The sequence below is a fragment of the Malania oleifera genome, chromosome 12 (genome assembly GCF_029873635.1).
Source record: "Malania oleifera isolate guangnan ecotype guangnan chromosome 12, ASM2987363v1, whole genome shotgun sequence".
Classification (NCBI taxonomy): Eukaryota; Viridiplantae; Streptophyta; class Magnoliopsida; order Santalales; family Ximeniaceae; genus Malania; species Malania oleifera.
The window spans coordinates 50692784-50716053 of NC_080428.1; the positions used below are offsets into that span (position 1 = coordinate 50692784).

The window sequence follows — 23270 nt, forward strand, 5'->3', positions numbered from 1 at the left end:
GAGAGAGAGAGAGAGGGATGAGGGGAGTATCGAGGAGAGCTAGGAGGGAATTGGAGCAATTCCTACTTTATGTGCATTCCTTCATCAGAATGAGTATTCTCACTTTGAAAAAATATAATCAAACATGGAAATGGAAATAAAATATTGGAATAGGTATTTCATTCCATTCTATTCGTGTGAGCCAAACATATCATTACTCTCACTTTTGTAGACATTCAATATTTATTTATATATATGCCACTGCATCTTGTTATGTCAGAACAATGAAAAAAAAAACCGAACAAAATAACAATACAAAGGCAGTTACAGATAAAATTTTACCACTAGCTAACTGCATATTCTTTGCCTAAAAAATTTACAATGCATACACGAATCCAGCCTAACTCAATATAAACTGCCAGCGTTGGTTGAGGCAAATGGTCTGAACTCCATCCGCTTGTATCATGCAGCACCTTCAACACCAAGAATGGCTGGCCCTCGTCATATATGGCATTCATCAAGCCGGCTCTTGTGAAGCTGAAATGCAGGATTAACCCAAGCCCCACAGTTGCATTGCATTCCTGCCCAGTTGAAGGAACCCAGGCGGGCTTTGCAACCTATGCACTGAAGCTTCTCTTCAACATAACCTTCTTGAACTAACCAGTTCAAGATCCAAGACAAATTAGCACTTTAGAAATTTTATTTAAAAAAAAAAAATGTTAGGGGCAGATGAAAGAAGGCATTTTTGCGTATTGACACAAACCTGCTTGCATCCACTTCATGGGCTCTACAAATATGGAGGAACACTCAGGTTGTTCCTCTTCTGCTTCCGAGGGCCCACTGCTTCTCTTTCTCCATTTAAAGCATGTTTCTCCAGCTCCACGTTCATGGGGAACAACATTCTCCTTTGCAGCCACAATTCGTCGACATTTCTTGCAGCGGTATATGACTTGGGGTCTTGTGTCAGATCCCAATTCAGACTCATTAGGTTCTGCCATTTGCAAGTGCTGATTGAATGTGCCTAAAAACAGTGTATTGCTGATGAGTGAGAAAGAGAGAGATCAGCAGACCATTTAAAGCATTCTTCACTACCTTACAAAAGACCAGACACATCATTTATTAACAAAATAGAGTTGGGCTGCAACAATGGTTAACAAATTGGTGTTCTACGATTAGATGTTCAATGTTAGAACCTAACTATCACCTTTGACCTTCAGAATCTCTGAGAATGTGTTTGGAACCATGTTGTTCTAGTCTTAGATTTGGAATTGTAAGAATTTTGGACCAAATGCAACACAAGATTGTAATGTTCGAAGTGGAATAGAATAAAAATTATGCAAGGGGCATGTAAGAACCTGAGCAACCAATTCCTTCCGTCTCATTCTTTCTATTTATACAGGCATGGGAAAGATTCAAATTGGAGAGGCACTCAAAATGCAGGAATTAAAAAAAAAACCAAAATAAATTTAAAATATGTCAACAAACAGGTTCCCAGACATTTTACTTAATTTTAAAGAGGTTTGCATGATAATGGAATGGAACATCAGAAGCCAAAAAGTCCTATTACTTTGTCAACATAAGATTTTGCATATTCAGAAATGGGGACAACCAAGTGATAAAATACAATTCGATAAGTGATCACTCTTTAACCTACAAAGAATATTTAGAGAAGATTTCAACAAATTTAACTCGAGTAAGAGGAGCTGTTGCTCAGACGTTCTATAACATCCAATTCACTCTTTCTCTCACTCTGTCACACACACTCTCCCTCTCTCTCACACACACTGTTCTAGTACTAGTAAATTGATAATATTTATAACCCAAACCCTTCACTGGGAATCCACCAAAATCTTGAGATCAGATTTGACAAAATATTCTACTCAAGAGAACAGGTATGCTTCCCAATGTTGTCTCCCAGTAGACAAAGGATAATGCCTCAAGGCACAAATATAATGCTGTCACACATTAATGAATGTCCCGGGGAGAAAATCGGACACATTTAAAATTTACCGCAAAAGATTAGATTTTCTTTTTTTTTTCCCATATACTTTATCTCCACTCATTTATACTGAAATATGACATGAAAAATAAATCCTAAAGAAGCGTAGATGCTTGCTGCAGCATGGTTTCCTTTAAAGAAGAAGCAGAGAATTTTAAATACGGTGGAGCAGTGCACTCTCAACACAGTAAGTACTGTTCTTTTGCTGATCTATTCTAAAGTGGTTCACTTCACACTTCAATTTTCAAATGATCCACAAACAGGTAGGCTCATTATTGGACCACATCACCATTCAATAACAATAAGAGTATAAAAAGAAAATCGTACTGAATATACAGACCGTTTCAAGCATACAAAGTTTCAATTCGACCAAGAAATTTTGCGAATGTGGCTCAAAAGGGCATCTGTTACACTTTACAAATATTGATAGAGAGTCTAGAAAAATATATTTAGCCTCAAATATCCATATAATTCTCCTACACCCTGTGAATTGCAGAGTTAAAATTCAATTTAATATTTTGTAGCAAGTGCAGTGAGTAGAATGAACCGACTGATTATCAATCAGTTCGGTCAATGCTCGCAATGCTGGTATGACATCCATTCTTGGGTTTCTAAATCATATAAATATTTTAACTGAACCCCCCAATCCCCAAGAGAAGTTAACCTCCATTCTAAATCCTAAAAGCTTAATGTTCAGATAAATCATGGCTGACTTGAGCATCAAAGGGGTTGCCCTAGAGGTCACTGAGGGTCTACCAAGCTTCCTTTTTCTTGTTTGCAGGTGATAGGTGACAGACTCTGGATATGAAGATCTAGGCTTTGTTTTTTGGCGTCAATAGACTGATGCACCAGGTAGGGAGTGTGCACCTCCCTGTGTAACCATGATGATCATTGTGACTCAGAATCAAAGTTGGATTTCACACATAAAGAAACAGCATAGCTAGATCCCATCATGGTAATATTCTGAAGTTGATCTTACTGCCACTCTCAACTTCATAGTGGAAGGTTTTCAGCCATGGTACCAGAAACAATTCCAAGTATCAGTTGGTTACGATGAATCACAATGGCTGTTGACTTTGACGTGGATGTCTCTCTACTTCTAATTAGAAAGTTAGCTGATCTGAAAATATATTATGAACTTATCCAACAAAAGGTGCAACCACAAGAGGTGCAACATAAGAGGATGGGCCTTCCCCTTTCTCAATATCCACCAAGGAAGTTCATGAAAACCTCATAAAAATGATTCCCCTTGCTTAAGGTAAGGGAGGACATGCATGTGTTTATCCAAGAAAAATCAGTGGTTGTTTGCACTTATTTGATTATTTCATAACAACCATATATTGAGAGTGTATACACTAATTCATTAAAAGTACACATGTAGAGAAGAAAATTAAGTGAAATATAAGGCCCTTTTTTCAGAATATGTGCCAGGTCTAAACATGCAGACCTGCAACCCATGTGCTTGTCGAAAGATGGGAGTGCAGTTGTAAGGTCTACATCCACATTATTAATCAATATCCTTTTGGTTTTGCCCCTACCCATGCAGTAGAGTCCTGATCCTATACCTACCATAAGATCGGTAGTATGTGAAGACTCATAATAAGACTAATAAGCACCCACAGTAGACAGTTTCATATTTGAAAGCAGGTCTAAAGATCATACATGCCATATACAGATGCATAGCTTCTTCTCAAGGAGGCCAGGCCCCAAGGCCTAGGGTGTGTATAGTTACAGTCCTAAAGATGACATCTTGATTACAAGTAATGATATATAATTTTATAGTACTTCAATTATAAAAATATGGATCATCCTGAAGGTAGGACAGAGCCTCACATGTGTCAAGTATTTTATATGGTTGTGGACTTTGCCAAATTAAAAATTTGTGCTTTACAAAATATCTTACTGCACTATAGGCTTTAACCTTGTCACTCACACTACACCCACACACACACATGAATACACAATACAAAAAGAAGAGAAATTGTTGCATTTTTTTTTTTTTGACAACAAAAGAAAGTTATATTAATGGGATAAGAATTTACAACAGGAAGAATAAGATATCTCCCAAAGAAAATCTGGAACAAACCAGAAAAAACAACTAAAACCTACAGGAAAAAAAAAACTCAACAAGCCAGCACATTCTTCCAATCTCCTGGAAACTATTTTCCCAAAAAATAACCAAATCCAACACACCACAATGATGCTAAAAACCAGATCTTATCCCAGACAACCAGACCAGCTGCCACATTAATTTTTCTCCCAGAGAACATCCATGCAAAACATTCCATCCATATCCCTCACAAAATTGCAAATAGATTACACCTCTATAAGACTGCCTTATCCTTCCTTTTACCAAAACTTGTAAAAGAATTGGCTAGTAAGACAACCACTGATACAGGGCATACCCAACTCTCCCCCATAATACCAAACAGCTTATTCCAAACCCTCCATGCAAAGTTGCAGTGTAAAAGGAGATGAGAAGCTATCTGAGTCCTTGAAACAAACCACAGAAACATCAGGAGAAAGAGCCTTCAAAGGTCTTCTGATTTGCAACCAGTTGTTAGTATTTTAAGCACAATCAACGATTCAACCATGTGAAAGCCTTAATTTTTGAGTGAGCCTTGGCCTTCCATATGATAGGAAAGAGCGTAAATGAAGAATTAGAACGGATCAAGAACTCAAAAAAGAACGGACCAAGTACGAACATCCCTCCCTGATGAAAGATTACTACCGTTCAATAAAGTTAGCAAAGAAGACGACAACTCCATCTCTCTATCATTAAAAGGTCCAAGAAACCAAATGACTACTCAAATCTGAAAGAGATGAGTGAAGGAAGTTGACAAAACTACATTTCCCAGCCAAGGGTCTTTCCAGAAGCGGATACAAGATCCCCTCCCCATCACAAATTTAAAAATGAGAAGTAGATCTCCACGAACGCCCCAAAGAACATCTTAAATTACTATTGGTATCCCACTCATTCTCATCCAACCCAAACTTACTTCTTCTAGCTGTATGCCAAAGGGAAGATTCTTCTGGAGGGAAGCGCCGTAACCATTTAGCTAAAAAGTTAGTGTTTTTAGACACAAACCAATCCAACCTTCCCCATTTTTAAGCTTACAAACCACATCCCATCTTACTAAGTGGTCCCTATGACCCCCCACAACAAATCACAAAAAATCCCTCATGATTTTCTCAAGTTTACTAGCAAACACTATCGGAGGCTTTTGAAAAAAAAAGTAAAAGGAGATACTTGGAAAACAAGCCTGAATTGAAGTAATTCTTCCCCATAAAGAGAAGAGAGCCCCCTACCACCCATCTAGCCTCTTCATCACCCTTTCCACCATCGGATTCCAAAACTCCACTACTCTAGGTTTCCCCCTAAAGGAAACCCTAAATAAGTCCAAGGTCAATCTAGAATGCCACACCTCACTTCAATGGCCCACTCCCTAACTTGCTCGTCAAGTACATTCAAAGCTGCTAACCCACCCTTCCCCATATTAATTTTGAGGCCAGATACCCTCTCAAAGATTTGGAGAGTACCCAAAATTCTTCTAAAAGAGGGACTATGATCATCAAGGAAGAAAATGGTATCATCAACAAACTGTAATAGGAAACTACCACATCCTCTCGCCATACTTTTACTCCTCTAACTAGCCCCTCTCCATCGTTAAGTTAACCTTTGGTCTGCATAACAGTTATTCCTAGGAGGAAGATGGAATACAATGAGAATATTTGGAATAGAAGTAATAGTTATTCTTGCCTATTCCTTATCATTCCATCCAAAATGGAAGATGAAAGGAATAGGCATCCCATTGTGGAACTTGGGAATAGTTATTCCTTCTCTATTCCTTGTTATGGATTCATTAGATTGTCATTGCTCTATGATAATACCATATTTTTAATACAAATTATCAAATTATTCTATCCTAACTACCTTTATTCCTAAGAATAGGCAATCCGTGAACCAAACATAACATTAAAAAGAAAAAAAAAATGTACAAAAGGGAGAATAAGAGGTTCTCTTATGAAAAGTAAAGATAACAACAAATGAAAAAATACAATCAAGATAACAGCGGTTGCCAAGCCTGCTACATATCTGAACTGAAGAGAATGCTTCCTTTAAAACAACCATTTGCAAAAGACCATTGCAAGGTCATATAATGAATCCTAACCCAAGCAAGGAACATGTCAACCTTTTACACATAAAGATGCGCACATCAGTTCCAACCAAATTCTCCATAACACTGAGAAAATAAACACGCCTCCACCCATCTAGAAGACACCTTCACCATCACTAGATCCCAAAATCCTATAGACATAGGGTTACCACCCAAAGGAACCCCTAAATAAGTGAATGGTTTGTCTAGCAAAGATCTTAACTAAAAAGCTCCAAGTCAATCATAAGCCTTCTTAACTCCAATTTAAAAATAATCCTATGGGAACATCCTCCATTACATATTTGCTAAAGTGAACAAGGATACCATCCACAATCTCCCAACCCTCCTACAATAGCACTTTGGGCCTAAGAAATAGTTCCTCCCAACACAAAACTCAACCTAACCGCATGAACCTTTGCACTAATCTTGTATAGACTAGTTATAAATCTAGTAGGTCAAAAATAAGCAACCTTCATAGATTGACTCTTCTCGAGTACCAACAAGATGAAAGTAGAATCAATACTTTTTCCCCAAACCCCCTTTCAAATAGAAATCATGAAAAGTCCTCATAAAATCCACCCTAATCAAATCCCAACAATCCTCAAAGAGAACCATATTAAAGCCATTTTCGAATCTGGAGCCTTGTCCCTCTCCATTCAAACACAATAGCCCCCACTTCCTCCTCAGAAGGCTTTCTCCATCCACGTCACCTTGGCTTTGGAAATAGGATTCCAATCCAAACCCTCAATCATAGGACTACAAAAAAGCATCCTCAGTATAAAAAATTTGAAAAATGAAAATTCCATACTCTTGATTAGCAATCAAACGAGGATCAAAAATAATCTCACCCTTCATTCAAAAAAAAAAAAAAAAAGGAGCTCCAATTCCCTAATCAAGTTTCATCTTAAAGTAATGTTGGGCAACCCATGTAATAATTTTGAACAATTGCCCCTCTCTAACCCCAAATCCTTGAAAATCACGTCCTCATAATTCATTTTTCAACAAAACCTGCTTAGCCACTTGAGTATCCATAAGACTCCCTTCTTCCTCTTTTATGTCCAAAGAATCAAGCTCACCTAAATTGCATATCCATGTTAACCATAATATACCCCTCAAAACTTCAATATTCCACTTTTCGAAACCTCTTTAAGATGCTTTGAGTTTTTTAGTGAACCAAAAGCCCTGCCAACCCCTCTCAAAATGCATGCTCTAGGTATTCCTAACCAAAATGGTAAAACAAATGATGATCAAGCCACATGTTTCCAAATCAGAAGAGGGTAGGACCTAATTTAACCTTGCTAGACTCTAATAAAATAGAGAAATGATCTAACATTGGTCTAGACAAAACTTCTTATGGAAGATTAGAAAATTCATCCTATCATTCACCACAAAACAAAAACATACCTAGACAACTTGCAACTGCCCACTCTTCACCCACTAACAAGAATTATCCAAAGAAAGACCCCTCAACCCACTCTCTAACAAACCTATAGGAACTCTGTGTACTTGAGGTAATCCTACCACACTCTTATTTCTCCCTAAGCAATCACAGTACACTAAAATAACCCACTACAATCCACTTAGGGAAACAAAAGGGAAACAAAATCCATACACCGTATATAACTCACTCAAAAATAGGACCAAAGAGTCTAAAAAGTAGGTTTAGGAGGACCATAGACAAAAAAACCACCACTAACCCCAACATTTAACTTACAACAAAACAAAAGGGGAAAAGAAACCAATTAAGCTATCAAGCTAGAAATGGAACAAGTATCCCACACAATAAGTATACCTACAAGCTAACTACCAAACAATATGAGAAGAATGTCTATTCAAAACCTCCAAACTTAATACTCTCTTCTCACCATCCTCTAATACCCTAGCATGCCAACTAATAACCCTCATAATTTAATGACTTCCCCTCCTTCCCTTCACATCTATCCTTTTTCCTTATATCCACAAAACCAAGTTTAATCTTCTCTTTCCTCTAGGCCTCGAGTGTAAATTCTCCTTGAGTCAAACTAGGTTAATATGCTGACAGAATTTTGATTTATTTTGTGTAAAGGCGGAACTACCCTTCAAGTGGTTAGTCTTCTGAGACATTCCATGATCAAAAGATCCTCAAGTCAGCTGATGCATTGTGTGGCTTTGCTATCTAAGTGTGGAACTCTTCAAGACCACCATACAAGTAGATGTCACATTTTAGCTTTCACAAATTAGCTTTTCTTTGTTTCACCACTTATACAAGTAGGTCAAATTCATTGAGCCACTAGCCTTTTAAGCACTTTGTCTTCACAATATGCCAAATTAGTGAAACTACAAGTCGTTCAAGCCTCTTGTTTTCCACGCAAATTGGATTTACTAAGAGGTTTTATTCTTTATAGTATGTTAGTAAAATGGCCTTGCTTTGGGATATTTAGGCCTCTTGTCTTTAAAGTAGGTTGATATGGTGGTTAAGATTCAGTTGCCTTCAAGCAACTCAATCTATTGATCAGCCAAGCCTCTAGTCTTACAAGCAAGTCAATACAATGATTCGGTTGCCTTTTCTTTGCGCAGGTTGGAACAATGATAAACTTATCTTTATCTTCAATTTAAATTGCTTTGTCATTCAAAGGCTAATATATTGTGTCTTGGGCATAGTTACCTAAGTCACTTCCTCTCCCCCCCCCCCCCCCTTCTCCCTTGGGACCATGATCTGAATCGAATCTACTAGTTTGAGGGCAGATAGCATCTTGGATTCGATGAGGGTCAAAATCCAAATCACTAAAATTGGCAACCCACATTAGTTAACCATTGTCATCTAAAAATCATAAGAAAAATATTTGGAAATGTCAAAACAAATTGTAAGAAAAATTGCAAACCAAGTTGTGCTTGAACCTTGAATGGTTAACCCTACAATAAAGTCTGCAAAGCCCGCAATGGGGAGGAAATAGGGCTTTTTTTTTGTGAAGCCTATAGCAATGAGAAGAGGGCTCCAACATCCTACTGCAATGGTGGATGTATTCCATGAGAGAGAGAGAGAGAGAGAGAGAGAGAGAGAGAGAGAGAGAGAGAGAGAGAGAGAGTTTTGAATTTTGAGTGAACGATGAATTTATCCATCCCTTCCCCCCCTATTGTTTATAGGTAGTGAAAAGGAATGAGTAACATCCACCCTTGAAAATTGTACAACTACTAATTATGATTTTTTTTATATTAACTTGTTTATTTAAAGAGTCCAACAAATAGTTTTACTTACAAGAATAATACTGCTATTAAAAAATTAACTAGCAAGTTTATAACTATATATTAAAAGAAATAAATTAATTTCTTCATTAATTATTGTTGTTCAATAATAATTTATATAATTCAATTAAGAATAATATCTAGTTATATTTCTCTTGTGAAATTTTATAAAAATTTTGAATTTTATGAAAAAAAAAAAAAGTTGTAATTATAATTCAAGCATACTAACCTGAAATGGTTGTACCAACTAAGCCTACCCTCCCTGAGAACTACTTAACTCTTAAGTAGGATAACCCGTGCCCATACCCATATTAAGGCTTTAAACGCACCACATTTCCAGTAAAAATGGTCTCATGTAGGTGGCCAAACTACCTTTTTTCAATTTCCAACTGCCAAGATATCTTTCTTTTTGTAACTTAGATCATTTTGATCGAGTGTTCACTTGTTGAATTCCTTTATCTTTGATAGGTCAATTCAGTGTCCGAAGTACCTCTTTGTCCAACTTAGATCATTCTAAGTGTAGTTCTAGTATGTTGGTTCAATGCCCGAAGGGTCCTATTAGTCAGTTCAATGGAGCAAGATGAAGAAGAAGAATATCGGATTCAAACAATAATTGTACAATAGCTTACATGTCCAACACTTGTACCACTACTACGACTAACACATATTTACATAAAAACCACAATAAAACAAGGAATTACAAGATAACCCCAAAGTACTTAAATGCACAAAATCACCTAAATTAACTGAACTTCTAAAATAACCAGAAACATCCCAACCCAAAATAAAATTCCTAGCTACCAAATAAGCATGTAAAGTTCTCCATTGGTGGTTCATCAAACTCCCATTATTAGAGAAAACTTGGCCTCAAGTTTTGAAATGGCTTAATAGCTTTGACTTCATTAGTAGAAATAAAATTGAACATGTAGGTACATCAACAAGGACACAATCTGCATCAATCATCCATCACCATTGAGAATATTTAGAAGATCCTCTAGCTACGAGTAGCATAGAAGGCTAAAATATCTTCAGGTAAAACAAGTCCTCCAAACAAGAAATCTATATATATGATTTCTGAACCCAAAGCAGCCAACCCAGTGTTGACACGTGGCATTGGATTTGTTTTTGCATCCAAAATTTTCCTTTTTCTTTCAACCTTTTGTCCTCTCTCTTGCTTTCTCTGCCACATGGAGGGGCTCAAGCTGGTCCCACAAGCTTTTTTTACATACATACATTTTACCCTCCTCTTCCAGCATAGGTAAAGGGCCCCACATGGGCCCTATTAATTTTTTTAATCATTTTCAATTTTTTTAAAATTTCTCTCTTTGGCCCTGTGTGAGCCCTACTGAAATTTAAAAATTTATGTATTAAAATCTCTTCTCTTTCTCTCTCTCTCTCTACATTGATCCCATTAATTTTATTTGTTATTCTTAAAAATATTTTCTTTTCTTATTAGACAAAATTTTTAAAAAAATCCCAAAATGAATAAATTCCACTAAATAATTTTTTGAAAAAGATTCCAACTCAACAACTTTCCATCATTTTCTTTTTCAATACTTCCACGTTATACAATTAATTTAAATTATTAGTTCCTACTTTCTTTATAATTAATTAACATTTACATCTACTAAAAGTGTAGCATTAATTTCAATTTATATTATTAAAAAATATAGAAATATATATACTGTATTACATTTCTGTTTACATATATTATTATACATTAAAATTAGCACAAATGATTGGAATTATTTTTAAAATATTCAATATAATATATACAATACAATACAATATTTCTCCACTAAAACTATAGACATGATCTTTGAACCCTTCAAGTTCATGTGCAACTAACATGTGGCACAAACAATTTTTTTTTCTACCACTCACTTTAATGTTTGATGCAAGTTGACCCATCTTCTTCTCCCTTTTTCTTTTCTTTTTCTTGTCATCCCATTTATATATATATACATGACAATTGCACCTACAGCAGAAAAAGGGAATCCTACTGCTGGCCTCCCTTCAGGAATCTTCAGCAACTGATGGTGAAAATTTTCCCCTTTGATTAAACAGATTTGATTACTTATTTAAATAATCCTTTCCTATTGTTAAAATTGTCGGTTGACCAAGGAAGCTAAGATGATCTATTTTTAAAGTGATTTAATTGGAAATTAATCGCACTAAAAGCATACAAAAGAGTTATACTTAAATATTACTTGTATTCTATATGTTTCAACGTAATGTTTAGTTCCAAGCTAAGATGATATATTGTTGCAATTTTGTAAATTCCAAGTTCTCTGTTGACCGAGGAAGCTAGGTTGATCTATTTTTGTCATGATTTAATTGACAATTAATCTCACTTAAAACACACACACAAAAATTATACTTAAATATTTTTTGTCCTAGATGTGCTTTAAAGGTACTGTTTAATGAAATTGTCTATTCCAGATATACTTTTCCTATACACATTTACTAATAGTAAGATTGTATTTACATTTAAGTTTCATGCTATAATTATATATTATTGCAATTTTGTATCGTTAACATTAGTCTTAATATTTAGATTTATTTTTTAACTTATTTCAAATGTATTTCTTTTTTTTTTCTTTTATATTATCCCACCCTGAAGCACAGGTGGTCTTTCCAGTAAATTTAATATCCAAATCTATTGGAAACTCAAGCAAATATGCATCCGGTCCATATTCCAAAATGATGGACAATAGTTCATTAAATTTGGTTAAAGAAGATGTGGATGGAGAAGATGCGAGGGATAGAGGCACAAGTTTACTAGATTGAGGAGAAATAATCTCAAGAGATTATCAACAATATAATCCATGATTAAAGAATTTCCAACAAACTCTGAAGCAACTACTTGTTCCTCACTCTTTGGGTTAGAAATGACAAATTGGGGTTTGAAGAGAAAGGTCATTGACAAACATATCTATCCTATCAGTTGTCAACTCATCTTGATGTTCATTGCAAGTCTCAACAACCAAGTTTGGTGACAAGTCAAGGTCCATCTCTAGCCGAGAGGTTCCAACAGTGCTTAGGGTCATTAAAGACAAGTCTACAACCTCATTTTGCGAAGATTCATGACTTGTGTCCACAGAAGAATCAAAACATTGTGCACCAGTAATATGCAAAACATTTATGTAGTCATGATACTCAATTAGGCAACAATTTGCATGGACACTTCTAATATTTGATTGTTTATCCTCAACAATTTGAGTTTTCTCTAGAACATCTTGAGGGGATCTAGGAATACCTCGTGACCATGGAGAAATTGATCTAGACTAATGAAATTCTTTAAAATAGGAAGTTGTGTTATGGGCTGATAGTTGGAGAAATCTATCAACTTCCAAACTGATATGGTAAGCCGCAGATAGACTAGTGAAACATTTTCGAACGTTTATATACCTTTTGATTTCATCCCTCAACCCTTTCTTGAACAAAATTACAATTCTAGATTCCTTACTAAGAGCACACCAATAAATGAGGTCCCTGAATTTAAGGTAATAATCGGTGACACTAGAAGAAAGTTACCTAATACTACACAGTTGGTCCAATAATTACTCCCTATAAGAATGGGGGGCATATTTTTCTCTTAAAATCTATTTCATTTCAAACCATGCGGTAACAAGTGGTTCTCCATAGACAATTTTTGTCCCTTTCAACTTTTTGCCAATGTTGATTTGCTAACTTGCAATAGCTATTGAATTTTCCTCAATTCAGCTTCATAATCTCAAGAAAAAAACCCAATTTATTGAGGGGAAAGGGTTTCGGGGGTGTCTGTTTGTAATGGTGAAGGAGGTGTTGTAAGAAGAAGAAGAAGAAAAGCAACAGCAGCAGCAGCAGCAGGAAGACAGAACAGACAAAAGAAGAGAAGCAGAATTGAAAGAGAGATGAGAGAAGAAGGAAAAGATCAGCAGGAGTCTACGAGAGAGAGAGAGAGAGAGAGAGAGGAAAACTGCAATCTGATTCAAACAATAACTGTACAATAACTTGTATGTCTAGCACTAATACCAGAACTACTAACAAATATTTACATAAAAACCCCAATAAAACAAGGACTTACAAAATAAGCCCAAAATACTTAAAAACACAAAATAACCAAAATTAACTGAACTTCTAAAATACTAAGAAACACCCCAACCTAAAAAAAAGTCCTAGCTACAAAATAAACATCTAAAAATCTATATTGGCCGTTCTTTGTCACTAAGTCAAAATAGTTAGACTATTTTGTCCAAGCATAGCAATTCAGTGGCTGAAATCTGCTATCTCAATAAAATGGTCAAGCTTGAAGCTACCTCCTCTTTCTTAAACTCGTACAATTCCATCTAAGTTTTAAGTAAGCCAATTCATAAAGTATCTTGCATAGTATCAATTGCAAATGCATTATCTAATGTGATAGAGAATTTTTCTATGGGTAAAAGACATTAATCTCCCCTAAGGTTTTGCAAAACGAGACAGACTACTCTTGAGGTTTCAAAACTTCCAGGGACTAACTTGAGGTTTGGGAAAGAGATGCAGACCTCCCCAAAGGTTTTAAAAATTCCTAGACCTCTCACAAGATTTGCCAAATAAATGCAGACCTTCCCTTATATTTGGAAAAAAGACAAACCCAAGGAGAGGTATAAGTGTCCCAAAAATCAAATATTAGGGAGGTTTGGGTATTTTTGAAATCTCATAGGAGGTTTGTGTCTTTTGGGCAAATTTTAGAAGAGGTTTGTAGGAGTTTTGAAACCTCAAAAGAGGCCAATGCTTTTTTGCGAAACCTCAAGAGATGTCAGTGTTTTTTGCACTTTCTTTTTCCTCATTACCCCATTCCTCCATCACATAGAATGTTTTATTTGATAAAGTTTGTCTTGACTCTTGAATGTTGAGGTGGCAATGAGAAAAATTACTTACCCTACCATGCAACGCCTAGCTATCATCCACAAATGAATTGTAGTACGCTAGTAGCCTTGTACCCATGTGTAGTCAGAGAAGTCCAACGATCATTAGTCAAGCGCACTTACATACTCCATGAAAAACTCTATATTTGTATACAACTACAAATCTGATGTTTCAAATTTGCAGTTCCATGGGTTGTGCTATTAGCAATATATTTTTTACCAAATCTTTCGCATGTTGCTTTTTCTTTTCCATCAGCCTCTACAGAAGGTAATATATCAAATTCATCCCAAACACTTACTACATGTTTGGTACAAAGGGAATGGAATCGAGTGGAATGGAATCATATTTATAGCTTGATTTTGCCATGCTTCCCATTCAAATTTTCATTCAACTCCTTTCCTACTCCCATTTCATCTGGTAACCAAACATGATGTTAATGTTTTTCTACACCTTTTAGAAGTGATATAGAAACTTTTTTTTTTTTTTTTTCAAATTTATCTAAAGAGAGAACATCAATGCACTCATCATTAAATCCAAGTTTACAGAGTCCGTTGATTACACACTTTACAATATAAAAAGTTGAAAAAAAAAGAGACCATGTACAGTCGCAGACTAAAGAATTATTCACAGAATAATAAAACTAAAATATAGCACAAATTAAAGATTTGAAAGAAATACCTCAAGATAAATCTGCAGCCTTTCTTTATGAATCTTCAATTCTGAAAAAGAAAAAAAAAATGCAAAAGAAACTCAAAGCTGTGGACTTGGGGGAAAAGCAAATCAAAGCAAAGAAAGCACTGAATCACATTGGGTAAAATTAACCCGAAATATTATATATGTCTAATGTCTTCAATGAGCACTACATCAAAGGCCAAAGCAGTCAAAAATTAAAGAAATCAAAAATCAAAGGAATAGAATAATAAAGAAGTGAAAAAAAGTGAGCATTGACACTCAGTGAGCTGCCGTGACTCACTGACTAGTCCGTGCCTCGAGTCTTGAGCCCGTGAGCCATGACCGAGAGAGAGAGAGAGATCACTTTGAGACGGTGAGGGTTTAACCGTCTATGGGTTCGCCGGACGGCTTTTGGCTGCGGCCGGTGATGCTTCTGCAATCAGAGTGTGTAGCTGGTTTAGGGTTTGTGAAAATAATATGAGTCGTGGAGTACCACTTCACTCTTCCGACGAGTTACCATGGCCATACCCTTAGTCCAGTCCTCACCGCTACGCCGACTTATTTTAAAATTTATGTGAATTTAAATAAAATATAATAAAAAAAATTATGTTAAAATTCATCCAACTTCAAAACAAATTCATTTTTTTCAAACATAATAGTGTAAAATAATTTCAAATTCACATATATTCAAAATTTAAGTCTTTAAATTTTATTTGGTTGGTCCTGCACATGTAAGTGGGACTCAACTAATACAAATAATAAAATAAAATAAAATAAAATAAAAATAAAGGAAGAGAAGTGTTGAAAGTTAATTTTTGCATTGAGCATAAAGTTCGATTGTTATACAAAATTTATTTTTAAAACTAGTTAATTAGTCTTGATTGGTGGAGGCACGTCTTTCTAAGACATGCTTGATTGATTTTTTGCAACTTAGCGTTTTCTTCCTTAAAGACTCCTTGTGAGATGATTTGAATATTCAATTTCCTAAGCTTGCTAGTTTCAAAATCATGTCTTAACTTTAGGAACAGTTGTTTTGATAATTATAGTATTGTTATTTTATTGGATGATTGGACATTATATGCATGTTAGATCTTTATATAAGAAGTTATTGTCGTGTGTAAAGAGAGTTGAGTGAATTGAAGCTTAAAAAGAGTAATTACAAAAAGAGTTCACCTTGGTTTCTTCTTCTGCATATTTTTTTCGGGTTTGGAATGGATTGTGGATTTTCATAATTGTGGGAAGAGGAGCGGTGTTTTGTTGTTGTATTTTCTTTGTACACAATAGAAAATAAATTTTTATCAAATTTTTTGTGGACGAAGACCTAGTATTAATCCATGTAAATATCTTGTGTTTCTTTTATTTATTGTTATATTGTTGTATATTTACCAATTACGATATGGGTGGTTCTTGTAACCCAACAAATTTATTCTACCAAGCACTACTTTAATATGTCGTGCCATGGATAATGATACGAACAATTTGTTTTTTGATTGACATTCAAAGCTCATGGGAAAGTAAGGATAAGAATTAAGAAAGGGTCTTTTGTCCTATGAATTAGTTAGGTTGTAGAGACTCACCGACTACTAGTTACAAAAATAAATAATAAAAAATAATTAAAAAAAATTGATAGTTTTTTATCGAACATTACCAATTGGACAATGACATAGTACCTAATTAGTACTCAACATTAAAGGGGTGTGATTTGTGCAATGAGTTCACTATGGATAATTAGGCAAACATAAAATTACAAGACCATAGTTATTAAACTCAATTAAATTTGAATATATTGTTTCTTAGTTGTCCATCATTCTAATCCATATAACACGTCTAGTTTTATGACCGTCTTATAAAACTTTCTTTTTAATTTCAATAGTGTCCAATGATCACACAACACACTTAAAGCACTCTTACCCAATTTATTTCAACTCTATGCACTACATTCTCTTCAATTTCTCATTTCATTCACATAATCTTTCGTTCACATAATAGATTCAAGATATCGAAATATAACTCTAAAGTCCTAACTTAGATTCTATCTCACTCCAACTTTCATCAATCAAACATAATATCATTTGCAAACAACATACACCATGAGATCTCATTTTGGATATTTCTAGTGAGTTTATCACTTACTAAAGCAAATAGATTAAGGGCTCAAAGTAGAACTTTGGTATACACCTATTCTAATTAGAAATTCTCTACGCTATCCACCTACAATCGTATCGCTAGTAGTTACTCCATCATACACATCCTTAATGACGTCAATATACTTACCACAAACTAACTTCTTTTTTTTGAATCTACCAAAGCACTTCCTTAGATATTTTATCATATGCTTTCTCTAAGTTGATAAATATCATATGTAAATTCCTATTATTTTCCCTAAACTTTTCTATTAACCTTCTAGAAGATAAATAATTTCTATTGTCGATCTCCTAGACATAAAAAAACCAAATTGATTTTCTGAAACCCTCGATTTGATTATTATTCTTTATTCAATTACCATTTTTTCATAATTTCATCATATGACTCATAAGTTTAATTTTACGATAATTATCACAATTTGAAATGTCACATTTCTTTTTGTATATAGGTATTAACATGATTTTCCTCAATTCCTCTAACATTTTCTTGATTTTTATAATACTATTGAATAGATTAGTTAATCATATACTTCCTTTATCCCCCCTAAACATTTCCAAACTTAAATTTGGATGTTATTTGGTCTTATATACTTCTCAATTTTCATTTTTTTTAAAAGTCATCTTAACTTTAGTGACTTTAATTTTGCAAATAAATCTCAAGTAGTCTTTTCCTCATTTGTCACTTGTAGGTTTACGCTTTCAACTTTATTTTATTTAAACAAATAGACAAGAACACAAAGGGAAATTTTTATTCTTTAAGTTCGGCCTTACAAACGGGAAGACGGTCCCTTAAATAGAGGTCTGAGACCCCAAAACTTACACGCTAAGCAAGCATCTTAAAGACAACTAATCGGGACATAAAGCTACTACTTTTGACTTATAGACACAAAAAGAGACAGTCAGAAAAGGTTGCACATGGGCGGCTGCATTTGTGCGAGAGTGACCCACCACCTTTCAATCAAGCTGAAACTTTTTGACTTTAGTGTCCAACAACCATACTTATTACGTGCAAACATTAAAGTGGCCCACCGTTGTAGACTTAGGTGGCAAACACCTTTTTCAAATAATTTATAAAGTAGGAAACATGTGGGGCTACATGTGATGTGATGGCGAGAGGTTGAAGTTGATGTAATCCTCATCCGTAATATCTCCATGAATCGGATGGTGATACGTCGGTGGATCAAAAGGATAATCATCGGTGTCCATTGGATCCTGGGCATCTTGCATAGTATCTTTATAAGGCGGTGGCTTAGGAACTAGGATAATGTCGGGGATGACATGAAGGATTTTAGAACAGAACTTGAAATCGTTCATTTCACAGAGATACTTGAGCAATGGAAGTTTGTAGCTTGGCCACGAACTGGGGAAGTCGTAAAGGGAATCCCATTCATAAGACTGGTTTTGGGACCAAAGGAGATTCCCATTGGAGTTGTAGAAATATGACCTATGCAGGATGAAGATACTGTGAATGGTGGATGCAAGCTGTGGATCAAGCTTCCAAACATTGTGGTTTCCTATGATAGTGGTCAACTTTTTTCTCCAGGTGAGAAGAGGGTCGAACCATTGTAGGAAAGTCCAAAGCAGGGAATCATGATTGGCTGGATCATGGAGGCGTGTGTAGACTTCTTGTGGAGGTATGAATATGACATGGACCTGCAAAACAGAAATATACCATATATACCACATATCATTAGTATCAAAAGATGATGGTTTGATGATGTAAGGATTGAGGAAGGGATAAACGGAAAAATGAGGTGATGTTCAATTTTATCAACATAAGATCGGATGTGGGTCAGGGCAAAAGATATCAGCTGAGTTGTGTTCAGTGTTTCTGAAGGAAATTCAGGTGGGAAAGTCATCTGAGTGGAGGCACTTAGGTGAAGAATATCTGTGGAAGAGAAGGAGGAGGAGGAAGAGGCCATAAGTATCAAAGGGATGGCCTGGTATCTTGAGATTAGAAGAGTAGTTTTCCGAGGGCGAGAAAGCATATCAGCAAGAACATTATGATCGCCCTTTATATGCTTCACAGAGAAGTCATATCTGGAGAACCAATCTTTCAATTTGAGAATCTGTGGATAAGGAAGAATCTTGTTCCAGAATTCAAGCATTTTGGGGAAAGATGAATTGTCCATTTCAATCGTGAAATGCTTTGATCTGACATAAAAGTCAAAATTTTGAATTCCATTTTTTACTGCAATAATCTCTTTGAAGACAGTGTGATAATGTTTCTGGAAATCTTTGAATTCTCCACTAGCGTGTCCACAATAAGATTTCTTGTTGTCCTTTTCTTCAAGTAGCAAGACATCCCAATAATGGTCACTAGCGTCTGACTGGAGGATAAGATTTCCTGTGGACGGAATAGTCAGAGGCGGTGGATCTTTTGCAGCTTTCTTGAGATGTCTGACAGCTTGTGTCTGGTCAGGGCCCCATGGGGGTGGTTTCTTTTTCAAAAGCTGTGACAAGGTACTGTTAAAACGACTTGCATGCAGGATAAAGTCTCTAATATAGTTAATGATGCCAAGAAATTGTTTAATCTCCTTGACAGAGAGATTATCATCATGGAATTGTAATAATTGTTCAGCAAGATGGGGACCTGGACATATGGTCCCATGAGATATTTTCATTCCCAAGAAATCAATCTCGTGTCGATCATGCTTTTCTTTTCTAACAGCATTATCCCGTATTGTGATGCCAGCTGGTGGAAATGTTCAAAAAGGTGGTGATGTCTACATGACTCTTAGAAAATAATAAAATATCATCAATGTAGATCAAGGTACTGAGAAGGATAGGATTGAAAATTCTAGTCATTGTTTTTTGAAACAGTGATGGTGCAGTCTTTAGCCTGAAGGGTAAAATAGTCCATTGGAACTGTTCATTTGGAATACAGAAGGTTGTTTTAAATTGATCATCCGGATGAATTCCAAGTTGCCAAAAAGCTCCTTTTAGTTCGAATTTGGAGAATGTTGTTGCTTTATCAAGATGGACGAATTGTGTTCTGGCTTTTGGAATAAGGAATTTATCATCCCTAATGAACACATTTAATGGCTTGTAATCAATCACCAATCTTTTCTTTCTTATGATCTTTTTTCAGCATAAAATGCTTGGCATGCCCAAGAGGAATTAGTTGGTTCAATTAAACATTGCTTTAACAAAGAATGACATTCTTCCTTGGCGAGCTTGAGGTATGATGGAGACATTCCCAGATGGGAGGCTTTGGTTGGACTGACATCTTTATTTAGCTTGAAAGGGATGTGAATGAAAAAGTTTGGGCTTTTTCAAAGGAGATAATCATGGATGAACTGGTCATGACTTTCAGCACACAATTTCAACAATTGTTTTTGAATGGGTAGAAAATCAGAGGAGGAATGGGAAAGAGAATAAATTTGGTTTATTGGGGTAAAGGCTTTGAATTCTTTTTTGCACCAAATTCTTGTGGGAAGAATTCTCAGGGATTTTGAAAGACAGTAAACATCCCATCCTGATAAAACATCCTTTTGAGGAAGTGGATTATATATATATATATATATATATATATATATATATATATATAGATTTTATCTTTACGACTTTTGGACATCTTGATCCCATCACTAACTTTCTTTATTGTCTAAGAATATTCCTTTGAATTTGCTCAAAGTCTCTTTTACAACCTTTTTATTACTATTAGGCATTCTATTCCATATACTGTTCACATATACTTGTTCTTTATTGTCCACTTACCCTCTTTAATTATTTTATCTTCAGATTTTACTATATTTTCTCCCATTCAGTTCCCCCTCTTGTTGGTCTAGGTAGGCATCTAAGAGGAGGGTGCATTGGGTGATAAAATTCTTTTCATCTTTTTTAAAACAATAAGCTTGTAGTATTCAATAAAAACGATTTAATCTCTAGAGGAACAATATTAAAGAAATAACAATCAAAGTTGTCAGATTATCAAATTGGTTAAATAATTCAAAGTATGAAAGGCACCTTTACTATATATATCACTTAATTAGCAATATGGTAAATGGATAAGCTCAATATCAAGACTGCAACCTTAATTCAATCATCAAGTTGATTGATCAATGATGAGTAAAATATAAATCCAAAATCCAACCATTTAGGATTAAGGATATTTAAAATGAAGTGCACAATCACACTATAAAGTTGAAAGAGATAAGAGAGATGCATAGATTCATTAGGGCTTTGGTCCTTGACCTACGTCTACTCCCCAAACAACAAGCTTGAGCTTTTCTACTAATACTCATAGTATTACAAAACTAGGACAACAATCCTACGTTGGTGATATCATGTTGTAGCATTAGGAACAACAAAGCCTTATAGGGACAACACAACCCCAGCATGGCTCTTGGCCAAAACATGGTGCCTTTGTGCTCAAGGAACACAATTTCAATCGGGATTACACCCAATAACAAGCCTCCAATCACTCTAGGACACACATCCTAATCCAATATTACATCCAAAGGAAAATAACATCAAGATTGTAAACCTTTGAGGTATTTTTCTAGCTCACACAACCAAATTTTGGAAATCAAAACTCTTAACTCTGTTAGCTACACCATCTTGGTTTATATGTTTTGATGATATTAACCTATTTGTTGTTTCTAGTATTTTTCATCCTTACAAATCTTATCTAGTATAGGTAAAAAGTGTCAGATACACAGAGGTACCAAATCAGAAGCAAAGATCGGACCTAGTAGACATCAAATAGAAAAGATCGGAAGGACACTGACTCAGAAGCACCAAAGCACATCCCGGAGTTTTTATTGTGTATAAATTAATTGTAATAAGGGTTGTGTGAGTGAGTGCGTATTATAACTTTTGTGGTGTGTGTCTTGCATGATTTTTGAGTAATAGTTGAGCCATTGCATAAGCATACTAGGACACATGAACATATAGGATCTCCACAAAAGTAATAAACTCACAATTCATAGTTTTCTAAGTTAAAACAAAAGTTTGTCAAATGAATCCTAAAACTCAAATATGTTTTCAAAGGGACAAGTTTTTAACATCCTAGTTTTAAGAACATTTTTATACTAAGTCCTGATAGTGTTAAAACAAGTTTTATGTCCTAAAGGTTCAAATAAAGTCAAGTATATTTATAAAAGGACATAGTAAGCATATAAGATATCAAAATGGATTTTCAAACGTGTTTTATTAATTAAAATATCTTATATTCAAAAAGAAACTCATTTTGACAAGTTTTAATCTTCATTGACTTAATATATTTCATAGAATTTTGTCCAAGAATGTTTTGAGTCATTAAAACACTTTTTGATAAGAAAAAACAAAGCGATCGTCACTACCGTAGTGCAGCCTTGAGTCCTGAACATCTTCTGGTAATTTGGGAATAACTTTTTCTAAAAAATTCCAAATGGGACGATCTTGGTGTCCTTGGAAATCTAAGACAAAATTACACAACTTTCATTTTGATGACGTTTTCTGATTCAGGGACCTTGTCAACGAATACAAGGGATTCTTCCACAAGTTCAACGGGCAGAATGATGCTAACGGGCGGAAAACTGCTAGTTTGCCAAATAAAATATCTTTTCTTCCCCCCAACGACTAGTTAACGGCTCCTAAGGCTCTTGGGCTATAAATACAAGCTATTAGACTTATATTAACATGGTTTTGAGCATTGTTGATCATATTTGTGAAAAATATCATTTTATCCAAAACCTAAGCACTTTGCACTTTGCATTTTAGTTATTCTTCACAAGTGCTCAATCCTCTCTTGCTCACTTATCTTGTAAGATTCATTCCTCGAGAGAATAGAGTGATGATTTGGTTGTGTTTCATATTGGCTCATTTAAGGAGCATTAAACTGTATTTCCAATCTCTTGTAAGGTTCTTTGTGAACCATTGTTGTAAGGTTCTTTGTGAACCGAAGCGAAGGCTCTTGGTGAGTGCGGTAGGGGTTTATTCCCAAGTGTAGGGATATGTTCTCGAGTTGTAAGGCTTCTCCGCCGGTGAAGGAGTATCTTTAGTGGATTGTGGAATCCTTGGCTTGGTGCTAAGGCGTGGACGTAGGCTTGGTGCCGAACCACATAAAAATATCAGTGTTGTTCTTTCTCTCCCTTACACTCTTTATTTTATATGTTGTGCATGATTTATATTTTTATTGTGATATAATTTCTTGTATCTTGCCAAGAGTTTTTGTTTTGTAGAAAAATACGTATTCAGCGAAAAGAGTCTATTCACCCCCCT

General features: G+C 35.2%; 1 protein-coding gene across 2 annotated transcripts; it reads right to left on the reverse strand.

Moving 5' to 3' along the window:
• Positions 1 to 203: 203 nt before the first annotated feature.
• LOC131143696 (probable inactive dual specificity protein phosphatase-like At4g18593) lies at positions 204 to 15476 on the reverse strand. Of its 2 annotated transcripts, none has more exons than XM_058091943.1 (4): positions 15221 to 15476; positions 14926 to 14966; positions 743 to 1017; positions 204 to 635 (listed from the first exon to the last, which is right to left on the reverse strand). In XM_058091943.1, exons 3-4 carry the CDS (start codon positions 975 to 977, stop codon positions 481 to 483), a joined length of 390 nt encoding a protein of 129 aa, XP_057947926.1. In that variant the 5' UTR covers positions 978 to 1017; positions 14926 to 14966; positions 15221 to 15476; the 3' UTR covers positions 204 to 480. The 2 variants fall into 2 exon arrangements, with proteins under 2 accessions (XP_057947926.1, XP_057947927.1); XM_058091944.1 differs by having other exon boundaries at positions 743 to 1000; positions 15221 to 15475.
• Between the last annotated feature and the right edge of the window lie 7794 nt (positions 15477 to 23270).